At 48.9% G+C, this 12,959-nt stretch overlaps 1 protein-coding gene across 1 annotated transcript in view; it reads right to left on the bottom strand.

Annotated features, from left to right (window-relative positions):
• Nucleotides 1-887: 887 nt before the first annotated feature.
• Nucleotides 888-12,959, bottom strand: part of IL6R (interleukin 6 receptor) — a 29,870-nt gene continuing 17,798 nt past the window's right edge. The window contains exons 4-10 of the mRNA XM_082202326.1: nucleotides 11,908-12,083; nucleotides 8,129-8,289; nucleotides 7,171-7,318; nucleotides 4,776-4,819; nucleotides 3,794-3,866; nucleotides 3,503-3,599; nucleotides 888-2,644 (exon numbers count right to left, since the gene is read on the bottom strand). Coding sequence (XP_082058452.1) covers nucleotides 2,425-2,644; nucleotides 3,503-3,599; nucleotides 3,794-3,866; nucleotides 4,776-4,819; nucleotides 7,171-7,318; nucleotides 8,129-8,289; nucleotides 11,908-12,083 — 919 coding nt within the window. The 3' untranslated portion in view covers nucleotides 888-2,424. The remainder of the gene's footprint in view (nucleotides 2,645-3,502; nucleotides 3,600-3,793; nucleotides 3,867-4,775; nucleotides 4,820-7,170; nucleotides 7,319-8,128; nucleotides 8,290-11,907; nucleotides 12,084-12,959) is intronic.

Raw genomic sequence — 12,959 nt, 5'->3', positions numbered from 1 at the left:
ATTCAGACAGAGTCCAAAATGAGTAGCATCGAACTTGCTGAGGGCAGCAGTTTCCTAGGGCTGGCACTCACTGGCCTTTGAAGTTTTTTGCTAGGCACAGGGTTATGAGAAATCTGTTTACCTTGGTGGCATCGGACCAGACGCTTTGCTGAGCTGGTACCTGAACGTCACGCCGATTGCTTAAAAAGCAGTGATTTCCGGGCTGTTCGCCCAGGGAAGGCTCAGGTTCGGAAAACAAGCAAGGCACTGTTTGCAGGGAGCAGGCAGAAAAAGAAAGGGAGGGGATTGCTCCTTATTGCAAAACATAATTTCAGGGTGGGGTGGGAGAGTTAAGCAGCCACTATGCCATCTGCCCAGGGTACACCAAAAAGAGAAGCGAAAGAAGAAGTTATGCCAGGCATACTCAAAACAACCTCTTCAGCTCCATTAGGCCCTCTCCTGAATTGGCAGCTTTAATTTAAGCAAAAAACCCAAAGTTGCTAGTCCCTTTCGTTTGCAGAAATATACAAGGAAAATGTGTCCAGGCAGCATACACTCACAGAGGAGAAATGCAACAAATTTAAACTTGTGGGGCTACCTGGATCTCTTTTCTTTTTCCCCTGGGCGGGAAGGGGGTAAGATTGCTGTTTTGCAAACCATTCCCTCTCTCCTCAGGCCGAAAAATCTGCCTGGGGGGCAGGATGTTGGGGAAACGAACATGAACGAATCTTAAGGGCTCTTTGGCAGAGCTTCCTTGGCCAGAATCACCTCCGGCGTTTTGCCTCCCCATAACCCCTAGATTCATCACAGTCTCCTACGTGGGCGACATCTGAGACACAGGGACACCTTTCACCCAAGCAAGCAGAGAAAGCAGCTAACAGCAAAAAAAATAGTCTGACGCTGTGAACTTTAGAAGAAAAAAGTAAATATCAGTTCTGTTGTTCTGCGGCAGGAAAAGGAAAAAAAAAAAGACACTGGGTTTTGTAACATCCCAGAGCAGCAAAGTTCCCCGTTGGAGGCAATGAGTTGGAGACTTGTTTACACTGCGGAAAGAGTCCTCCCTTCCCTCTTTTGATGCACGGCAGGGACTGTGGGTAACAAAGCCCCTCGATTTCGAAAGGCCAAATCTCTCTTGCCCCCGGCCAGATTGGGGCCATGTTTTTTCCTGTGCAAGACCAGCGGCACAGCCTTGTGCGTTGCACCCACGACTCAGGGACCGCACACATGCTTTCTGTGATGGAGGAAGTTTGCTGTTGTGCCCAGGTCCTTTTTCGGGCTTCCCATTGACACAGTTGGCTGGCCTTTGACAGAACAGGATGGTGGACTCGGCCTTGGGGGAGCTCCTGTTGTTCAGTCCGAAACCTTTCCCGTGGTAGGGCGGTGAGAAGGACAATTCTGGAACCGACAGTCTGGCTCAGCTAAAAGGCAGTTTTGCACCCGCTCTTTCCAATACATCATAGGACTCTGACTGCACCGGCCCAGCCATAAGGTGGGGTTAGGTGGCTGCCTTGGGGGTGAGTTTCCTGGTGGGCAGGAAGCAGCACCAAATCCCCAGAGGACTACCTGTCTTCTGCCCCCTTCAACCAGGAAAGAGTTGCCAGACAGATCAGTTCCTTTGCGTGAAATCAGGGAAGGCCACGAAACGGTACCTTGTCCCATGGCTCAGCTTTGCGTGCAAAAGCCCCCTGGCCCAGTCCTTTGCTTCCCTAGGCTTGGAGAGACTCCCTGTCTGAAACCCTGGAGAGCTGCTGCCAGTCAGTGTAGACAATACTGAGCCAGATGGAGCAACAGTCTGGCTCGCCTTTGAACCAGGTCACAAAACGTCCTGGGCCAGCCCTGGAATCTGGCCCGGATGCCCTTCCTTGGCATGTAGAAAAGGGCCAACGATTGCTCAAAGTGGTACCCAAAACCACTTCCTCCATCATCTGCCGCTTCAGGGCTGACAGCTCCGACGACGACAGACAGTTACCTCCCTGACTTAATGAATCCAGGAGGAAAGACGCTTCCTGGAAAGAACTTCCAAAATGTAGGGACAATTTGTTGTCGGTGCCTCCAACCGTTTTCTCCGGCAGTGGGCCGGAAGAAACCTTGCGGCCGTGCGCATTCCCATCATAGAGCCCAAGCAGGGACTTGCCATATCTGCAACCACCATCTTTGGCTTCAAGGACACTTGAGCTCTTCCTGATGAGCTTGAGCGGCGAACAAAATCCTGAACGTGGAGCATCTTCGGAGCGGCCTGACTCCAGACAGAAGAGCAGACACCTTCCCTAGATCTCAGCAGCGTGGGTGTTGACGTCAGCGCTACCTGATGTTGGTATGACCCAAGGGACTCTCAACGATGTCCCAGGTTCCTTGGCTCTCCACATCCTTCAGGTACGTACGGTGCCCACATCTGGGGACGCTGCGGCACCCAATAACCTCCCTAAATCCAACGTCTGTCGGCTACTACGGCATCAGGAAATAGTCCGCATTTGAAACATCGTAGGGGCTGTTCTCCGGGATGCTCGGGGTGTCGACAGAGCTTTCGCTGAAGGGCGAGGCGGGAGGGGAGAGGAGAGGAGATGAACTCAGAGGAGGCTCAGGAGCCATGAGGGTCAGGGAGTGTGGTGGGGCAGTCCTGGGTTTCTCTTCTCCACAAGGTGACGTCCCCCATTTTTTCCCATACCTGGAACAAAAAAAAAAAAAAAATGGCAGGCTTTGAGATCACATTTCTACCATCACATCCATGGGAGGCCTGGATGGCTTTAAATGCATTTATACACCCTTAAGACTTATACATTTAAGACCCTTAAGACTTATACATTTAAATGCATTTATACACCCTCAATGACTTCCTTTCTTCTCTTTCCATGGTTCATTTCTGCATATCGTAAATCCCGGCATCTTTTACATAAACTAAACCATTCAGTATTCCATTGATTATGGCATCCATCAAAACTCATTTACACTGCTGAATTTATCTTAATGCTGCCAACATTTTCAAGTCTACACAATTTCCCCCCATGTATTCAATAAACGTTTCCCATTCTTCTTTAAACCTATGTTCTTCTTGTTCTCTTATTCTATATGTTAAGTCCGCAAGCTGCGCATATTCCTTCAGTTTAAGTTGCCATTCTTCTTTGGTTGGGACCTCGCTCGTTTTCCATTTGGGGGCTAACAAAATATGGGCTGCAGTAGTGGCAGACATAAACAACCGTTTTTGACACCTGGGAATTTCAGTCTGAATTATCCCCAACAGAAAGGACATTGGTGGTTTTTTTTTTGGGGGGGGGGAGAAATAAATAAATAAATAAATAAATAAATAAATAAATAAATAAATAACATGTGGTGGGAATGCCCCAAAATCCAACTATTCTGGACAACAGCCATACGAGAAATATGTAAAATAACTAAGCAGGTATTAGAAATCACCCCAGAACTGGCCCTACTAAACATCTTCCAAGACCAAGGTTTCGTGGATTCACCGCTCCCAGTAATCAACATCCCTCCCCCCAACTCCCGAAAATTAGGTGGTCTTCCTCACCGGAGAATGACTCCAACGACCAAGATGCCAACAATTCCAGTCACGCTTACAGCCATGATGAGGAACAAGTACAGAGGCGTAGAGGCAGCATTTTCCACTAGAATGGACAAACAATCAGGGAACACAGTTAGGTCAGGCCACCCTCTTCATTTCCCACAATGCCTCCAAAGATCCTTGCTCCCATCACCCCCAGCCTTTCGCCCGGGCGATGTCCCCGTATTTTTTGCAGCCCTTGGCATGTATAAAAAGCCATCTTTCTGCAAGCAAGGCCACGAGAGGAGGCACACTTACCTGTCGGCTTGCTCATGACAACAGGATGCTCAGAAGTGCACTTGGGCTTAACGGTGGTGGCAAAAGGATCAACCTGCAAGAGAGAGCAAAAAAGAAAAGGGCTGTGAAATATACTCAGAGTCGAGAGTGGATTTCATGCTCTTTATTCAGCTCATAGAGGTGAGGAAGAATGGAAGTTCCCCCAGAATGTCTGCTTTATGTACATTATTTACACAATGGGCCCCACGTGATTGGCTAATTCTGGGATTCACCTGTAGGCCAATCTGGTTGTGGATTTACTTCCACCTGGAGCGGGATTGGGTGGCTCCTGTGGACCAATCAGACTGCTGCATTCTGAATACTATTGTTCTAGGACCAATCAGACTGCTGCCTTTTGGATCCTATTCAACTCAGTACATAACAGGCTGAGTGCAGCCAACTCTGAATAGCTGTATCTCTCCATTTAAAATAAAAGAATAAATAAAATAAATTGTAGCCCTAGGAGGGGAATAGTGTGGGGGTTTCCTAACAACTCTCTGCACCCCTAATGAACTACAGCTCCCAGAATTCTTTGGGTGAAAGCCATAACTGCTTCAAGTGGTGTGGTACTGCTACAGGGCCTAACTTTGGAAAGTTGAGAAACCAAAATGAACAGATTATCCATTCTCCCCCCAACCCTGACCCCACTGACTGGGGTTGGTGAGAGCTCCTGGTCCACCCACATCTGGAGGGCCACACCTGAACTTCAGTGACAGGTGGGTAGATTTGGGTTGAATTTTAGGGAAAACACATTGATGGTAAGTGATCTAGAAGTCCCCTCCCTCCAATGTTAGGATTTTACGAACCGCCCCCAACAGACAGTGGAAGCGCAGGAACTCTTTGCTTGTTTTTGAAATTACATCAGAGACTGGAGCGGGGTATATATGGACCGCTTGCAGGGAGGGCGTTCCAGCGCTCTGGAGCCACCACCCAAAAGGCCCTGCTTCTCGTGGGAATTATTTACCTCTGAGGGGACCAGCGTGGTTTCTGAGTCGCCGTCCTTGGTTTCTGAAATGCCAAGGAGAAAAAGAAGGGATTGAATAAAAAATAGATCTGGGGGCGAGGCACGGAGAGAGAGAGAGAGAGAGAGAGAGAGAGAGAGAGAGAGATGCTTTGTTGGGCTGCAGGGACAAAAATCTATCTTGAAGCTAGACCCACAAGTCTATCTCCTCAGAGCCTAGGTATCAGTGACTCAGGCTTGTGTATGTGTTCTGCTCACCCCATATATACTGTATATATTTTACAAGAGTACCACTTTGCAGGTCCAAAATCCATTTCCCTCAACTCCTCAGGAACCACAGCCAGCTTCCATACAACTGATATTAGACGCATGTCCCAAACAATCAGGGATCACATGTTAAATGCACTTAACAGAGGCGTAAAGCAGGGAAGGGGAGCCCGTGGCCCTCCAAACAGACTCCAACTTCCATTAGACCATTGTTTCTTCTAGCCTAGTATTGCCTACACTGACCCGCAGTGGCTCTTTGGAGCTTTGGCATGCAAAGCTGATGTTCTGCGGCTGAATTAGAGGACTGTTAGGAGCCCTACAGACTACAGACGAGGCAGTCCTGACCTAGCTAACCCCTCGTTCTGCTCCTTGGCAGGTTGCAAAATGGCGACCCTTGTGGGATGTAACATCACAGAAAGCAGTCAAGTACAATATTTCCTGTTTGCCCAGAGTGGACACACAGGGTGATGTTACTGCAGCCAGGAGGACTTCCTGCCACACCTGTTTGGAACACCCTCCCCCTGCGTGTGACCAGGTAGATGGGCGTGATCCTGGGAGACCCTATAAAGGCCTAGTCATGCAGCCATCTTCCCTTCTCCTTTCGCCTTTTCGCCTCATTCCATCTTGATGTTTTTGCTGTCTGCTAGCTCTTAGCCAGCAGCACATGGGCTCCGTCCCATATGGTTGATGGCATTTTACCATTGTACTGTGGAGAGTGTATTAACTTATGGTCTGTGTGTGTGGTTTGGGAGCTGCACAGTCAGGGGAAAAACAATACTGTCCAGGGTTGTAAAGACTGCAGAGAGAATAATTGGGTGCACTCTTCCCGCCTTGGATCAAATCTATGCTGTCAGGTGCCATAAGAAAGCGGCAGAGATAGTGCAGGATAGTACACACCCTAGAAATATCTCTTTCAGCTTCTGCCTTCTGGAAGAAGGCACAGGGTTATAAAGACCAGGACTAGCCGCCTGAGAAACAGTTTCTACCCAAATGCAATTCTGGTTCTAAACACAGTATAAGGAGTCTCTATAGTATATTGTATTTTAAAATGGGGTTTCAGAGTTTTTAGGGGTTTTTGAATGTCTTAGTAGATTTTTCAATTTCATTGTTCTGTATGGGACGATGACAATAAAGATATCGTATCGTATCGGGATGAACCCACACTCTCTTCTGCAACTACAAGCTAAAGCCTGCCTTCAGGATCATACTGTGAACTGAATGTAAGTAAACTTCCTGTTTTCTTAATAGAAGACTTTTGCGTCTTTATTTTTTTAAAGAGGGAACAAAGGGGATTTACCAGGAACAAATCCAGTCTGGATTCTGGAAAAGCCAGACTGGATTGCTTATCTCAAGAGATTCAAACAAATCTACCAACTAGCTTCTTGCAATATACAGGGGAATATACTCTGCTACCAGCTCACTAGCGTGAGCGAGGAAGAACAATACAGTGCTGCCTCGCAAGACGAAAAGAATCCGTTCTGTGATTCTCTTCGTCTAGCGGTTTTTTCGTCTTGCGAAGCAAGCTTATTGAAGGATTAGCGAATTAGCGCTATTAGCGGCTTTTAGTGGCTTATCTGCTGATCGGATCAGCTGATAAGCGGCTTAGCGGCTTAGAAAAGGGGGGGAGGGGGAAAAACCAGCAGGAACTCGCAAGACATTGTCATCTTGTGAAGCAAGCCCATAGGAAATTCGTTTTGCGAAGCACCTCCAAAACGGAAAACTCTTTCGTCTAGTGAGTTTTCCGTCTTGCGAGGCATTCGTCTTGCGGGGCACCACTGTACTTAGTCAATACAGTGGTATCTCTGGTTGCGAATGAGATCTGTTCCAGAGGCCCGTTCGTAACCTGAAAAGAATGCAACCTGTGTCTGTGCACGTGCGGGTGGCAATTTGCCGCTTCTGCACATGCGTGTGACGTCATTTTGCGCGTCTGCGCATGTGCGAGCGGTGAATCCCAGAAGTAATCCTTTCTGGTACTTCTGGGTCGCTGCGGGACACAACCTGAAAACGCACAACCTGAAGCAAACGTAACATGAGGTATGACTGTATATCCTCTCCTACTATCCACAACATTCCCACAAACCTGCCATATAAGGAAGGGCACAGGAGGGGCAACGCAAAGGGCACTGCCAACCTGTCCAGGGCACTCCAAAGCTCTCCCGGCTCCATTCGCTCCAGATCCCTTGGTTGAATTCTTCCCGGGCCCGCACCTGGATGACATGGCGGGCACCTGGCATCACGTCAGAGATGGTGTAGGTAGTGTATTCGTCCTGAAGGTGAATCTGTAGCCGAGAGAAAGAGAAAGGGGCACAGCTCAGTGGCCTGGCATGCAAAAAGTGCCAGGTTTAATCTGCGGCAGCACCGCCAGGTGAGTCTGGGAGAGACGTCTTTCCTAAAACCCTGGAGAGCTGCTGCCAGTCCGTGTAGGCAATGCTGAGCTAGGCGGACCCAGAGTCTGCGGAAGCCAGATCTTCAGTATGGTAGCATGAGGACTGGAAACTTGATATGTAGGGGGAAGGACCAGAGCTCAGTTGTACAGCAGGTGTGCTGCATGCAACAGGCTCTCGAGGGAGAGCTGGGGATGGTTCTTCAAAGCCCGGGGGTTTGCCACTGCAAATCAGCATAGCCTAGTGGAGAACCTTCCAGATGCCACAACTCCCATCATCTCTAAGCAGTGGCCTGGTTGGCTGGGGCTGATGGGAGTTGTAGTCTGACAACATCTGAAGGACCACAGGCTCCCCAGCGTCGCTCCATTAAAGTGCATTAAATATGTGGTCCCTGATTGGTTGGGATATGTGTCCAGGACAGGGATGGGGAGCCTGCGACCCTCCAGATGTCGCTGGACTACAAATCCAATCATCCTGATCATTGGCCATGCTGGCAGGGGATGATGGGAACTGTAGTCCCAACAACGCCCAGCCGACCACAGGTTTCCTCGCCTCTGGTCTAACGAAAAATGCAGCCAAGAGGCATACAGGAAGTAAGGTGGGGACGCCAATTATTTCTGCGTCCTGAAATCGAGGACTGCAACTTGTACAGGTTCAGAGAATGCCTGCCCTCTCCTAATCCCAAAATCAAAAGTAAGGGCAGACCTTGTTGTACGCTGTTGAGGCTTCCACCCGGTAGCGGATCTCGAACTGCAGGCGGAAGAAGGAGGAACCCCAAGAGGGGGGTTTGCGCCAGGTCACAAACAGTTTGCGGGGGTGCAGCTCCACGTTCCTCACCTCCACGTCGACTGGTGGGTCTGGCTTCACTGTGGGGCGGGGGGGGGAGAGATCAGCCAGAAAGGTTTAAAAAAACTGATACTACCCTTGCTGGTACCTTTCCCAGGAAAATCAGAGGCTCACTATGTCAGATTCCTATTGGAAGACCGGACAAATGCTAGAACGGGGGTCGGCAACCTGCGGCTCCAGAGCCGCATGCGGCTCTTTAAAGCCTTTGCTGCGGCTCCGGGGCGGTGGCGAGGGGCGGAGGCGAGGGGCGGAGGTGAGCAGCCTGCCGCCCGGCGGGCGGGGCGCCGTAAAGAAGAGCGCCCCCCTCGCCAGGCAGACATCCGCAGCGTGGGGAGCCTTGCCGGACTTCCCGGCAAGGCTCCCCACGCTGCGGATAGCAGCCTGCCGCCCCACAGGCATCGGCCAGCCCCACAAGCTCGGGGGACAGCAGGGAGGCGAAGCGCCGCCATCCCGCTGTTCCTCGACCTGGTTCGGTTTCCCCGACCTGCTTTTGGGGGGGAAATAAAGGGAAATTTTTTCCCCTTTATTTCCCCCCAAAAAAACTAGGTGCGTCCTATGGGACTGAGCGTCCTATGGGGCGAAAAATACGGTATTTTTATAATGACAAATGCCTCATTATTAATTATTATTTACATCAGGCACTGATTATGATTTATGGTACACTGGGGCCCTGATTAATTTTCTATGGCATTTTGGGGCATTGATTATTGGGCATAGCAAATCGCGGTCGCGTGGAATTTGTGCTTTGTGACCGTTTGAAGTGGGGTTTTTTTCTTGGGAGGCTGGGCGGCACGAAGAGAGGGATTATTTTTATAATGACGAGGATGACATTGGGCCCTCATTATTAATTATTATTTACATCAGGCACTGATTATGATTTATGGTTCACTGGGGCCCTGGTTAATTTTCTTTGGCATTTTGTGGCATTGATTATGCAGTCGCGGTCGCGTGGAATTCCGCGTGGAGTTAGTTGCCTGAAGCCCCTTTTTAGTTGCTTGAAGCCCCTTTTTAAACTTAAGCAGGTGAAAGTTTGGTGAATTGCTGCCAAGGAGTGTGGTGGAGTCTCCTTCTTTGGAGGTCTTTAAGCAGAGGCTTGACAACCATATGTCAGGAGTGCTTTGATGGTGTTTCCTGCTTGGCAGGGGGTTGGACTCGATGGCCCTTGTGGTCTCTTCCACATATGTATGTGAGCAGGTCTTCTCCAACATGAACTATATTAAAAACAAGCACCGATCACGCCTCACAGATGACAGCTTGCAAGCCTGTGTGAAAATGAAGGTGACGTCTTACAGCCCTGATGTGCAGACACTGAGCACTGAGGTTCAGGAGCAAAAGTCCCATTAACCTGGTTACCTGGTTGTAAATTAAATATTTTAATTAGCTATTAATTTGTCCTTTTTTCTTGAGATTGACAGCTGACTGCACGATCCTGTATATATAGCATTAAGGCCAGAAACAATATATGTAGTGTTATATTTGTTTTAAATGTTGCAATGTTTTTGCGGCTCCCAGTTGTTGTTGTTTTTTCGGAAACGGGTCCAAGTGGCTCTTTTTGTCTTAAAGGTTGCAGACCCCTGTAGCTAGAACATTAGCAGTAGCAAAGTTTTCATCGGTGGTTGCAAGAACAAATAATCCCTATATTCTGAACAAAATGCTTGTTTAACCTGGAGGTAGGCTGTATGAATTGTATATTGCTTTGTAATGATTTGTTGGGTCTCTGGACCCTAATAAAGATTGATGATGATAATCAGGTTTAAAAAAGGAGAAAGGAAAGTCTCTCTCTCTCTCTCTCTCTCTCTCACACACACACACACACTCTCGACTGTTTTCTGCAACATGTCATCGATGCAATAATGGAGCATTTGTGCTGGATTCATGCTGGACCAGAGTATCCAAAGAGAACCAAACTCCCTTTCCCACAGACAACACATTCATAATTAGAAAAACGAGACTTGGTTCATTCACATCTTGACTACTGCAGTATAGCTTTCTCTCTTTGATTTCTTTTCCTATTCCTTCTATTGTACATAACATAACTGGTGTATGTGCACAGACATGCACATATTTTTTAAACTAAATAGCCAATGGTATATTTTGATCAACATCATATGGAGATGGGGTGGTAAAAGCAAACTGGTCTGTGAAAATGCCCCATTCCTCCATGGCATGCTCCTCTAACTTTTATCTTTATAGTCCAGTAAGTTATTTTGCTCTCATTGTAGAAAAACAAAAACCTTGCATACCTTATTTAATTCGATAATTTCAATGGTTTTCTTTTATCTCTGCACAACCAAGGATGATTTTATAACTTTTTTGTACGTAGCTGTTACATGCAGAGCAATCGGTCTTTAAGTAGGGGTAAATTACTCTAAACAAAAATTGGATTTTGGGTAGTTTTCCCTACAAGTAAAGCGTCTTGTTGTTTAAATAAACTTCTCGTTTAAAATAAAAACAAAACATACAACCCGAAGGGATCTTTCAGCAAGCATTTTAAGCAATGGTTTCTTTGAATTCTGAGGGCCACAGTCCCTCCTGGCAAGCTTCCAACGGCCGCATGCCTGTGATGCACAGGGCCAGAAGCAAAATGGGAGGAGCGATATGTAAATTTTACTTCTGTCCCATAGGCTAGACTCTACACACACTCATGCGCAAGACAGCCGCCTCCTGCATGACTTTGTCTCATCCTCTTTTAAAACCATCTGGGTTGGTGGCTATCGTTGTCCCCTGCAGCTGGGAGTTACGCAGTGTAACTATGCACTGCGTGAAGAAGGACTCTCTTTTACCTTTCCCGAATCTCCTGACCTTCAGCTTCATTAAAAAGGTAAAGGGACCCCTGACCATTAGGTCCAGTCGTGGCCGACTCTGGAGTTGTGGCGCTCATCTCGCTTTATTGGCCGAGGGAGCCGGCGTACAGCTTCTGGGTCATGTGGCCAGCAGGACTAAGCCGCTTCTGGCGAACCAGAGCAGTGCACGGAAACGCCGTTTACCTTCCCACCGGAGCGGTACCTATTTATCTACTTGCACTTTGATGTGCTTTCGAACTGCTAGGTTGGCAGGAGCAGGGACCGAGCAACGGGAGCTCACCCTGTCGTGGGGATTCGAACTGCCGACCTTCTGACTGGCAAGCCCTAGGCTCTGTGGTTTAACCCACAGCCCCACCCGCGTCCCTCAGCTTCATTGGATGCTCACAAATTCAGATGTTATGAGAGAGTGAGAAAAACCTCTCTCTGTTGACCATCAATGGGAAGGAAGATGATAAGAGTTCACGGTCACTTCCCAGCTGTATTAAACCATTCACGGCACATGAGGGGAATGACCAGGGGCTCGGGAAGGATTCCGAGGGCCAAATGGAGAGATCTGGGGGGCCGCAGACTGATGCTCCCCCAGTCCTGATTCTATACTTTATAGAATTATGGAATTGGTGGAAAGCACCATTTTTTGCCCCATGTGGAGCTCAAAAGCACAGCACTGAGATCAAGAGTCTCATGCATCCAAGAATATTTGGGAGAATTTGCAAGCATCAAAAATGTGCAGGGAGGAGAGTCGGGGGCAGGCAGATTCGCTCCAGCTCCAGCACAACATGCGCCCTGGCACATGGCATACCGGCCCCCATTCAGAGTAAAGGTGCTGCTACTCACACAGATTTTCGGTGCTGATGAAACTGTGGCTGCTCAGGGCTCCCGCCAGGTTGAAGATGCAGACGGACACCTTCAGGATGTGCACATCATCAGCGATTCCTTCGATGCGGCAAGAGAACTTCCGGGACTTGGTGTAATAGCGGCAGGGCTGCTCGACGCGGTTCACCCCGACGAAACTAGGGGACATGGGGGGAAAGTGTGATAGGAATTTTGAGATCTTAGATATATGGCAATCTTCATAACCGCACGTACATAGATCAGCACAGGAAGACCGACCTGAAGCCATTTTGATTCCAAAACTGAGCAAATGTACCCGGGATCAGCGCTCTGCCTCTCCGCTGTCCCCCGAGCTTGTGGGGCTGGCGATGGGGAGAAGTGCGCTGATCCCGGGATCAGCGCAGCTCTGTGCGGCCACCGGGAGCGGGGCGCTAAGTCCCGCCCCGCTCCAGATGGCAGCGCAGAGCTGCCTGCAGTCCCGGGATCAGCACACTTCTCCCCATCGCCAGCCCCACAAGCTCGGGGGACAGCGGGGAGGCAGAGCGTGCCTTCCCACTGTTCCCCGACCTGGTTCTTCCAGCCCCGCACCTGGGGGGGGGGGGGAATAATTTTTTTTCTTTATTTCCCCCCCCAAAAAACTAGGTGCGTCCTATGGGCTGGAGCGTCCTATGGGGCGCAAAATACGGTATGTATGATTTTTTTTGGGGGGTGGTCCTCAGCTACAGGGTGGGCAATTTCATAAGTCTGTATAAGAGCTTGCGCACCATTGTTCTTGGTTTCTCCTCCCTCCTGCGTGTGGTGAGTGGGGACCCTGTTGCAACAGTTGAATAAAGATCAGGCTTACTAGCCACTTTGCTTCTCAGTATACTCTGGTCAGCCTCTGTTATTTTCTCCTACCGATAGGGAACCCACTTAAAGCCTCTATACGGGCTCTTGGATACCCCATAAGGAAAAAGGAGCAGTTTTTTTTCTTTTAACAAATTCTATGATTCTATCTTCTAGGTGATAGATGAGGCAGTCTGTGGCGATCACACAGGGTCCCCGGACGTTTCACC

The sequence above is a fragment of the Podarcis vaucheri genome (genome assembly GCF_965113315.1).
Source record: "Podarcis vaucheri genome assembly, chromosome: 16".
Classification (NCBI taxonomy): domain Eukaryota; kingdom Metazoa; phylum Chordata; class Lepidosauria; order Squamata; family Lacertidae; genus Podarcis; species Podarcis vaucheri.
This window is presented reverse-complemented; position numbering and strand designations above follow the sequence as displayed.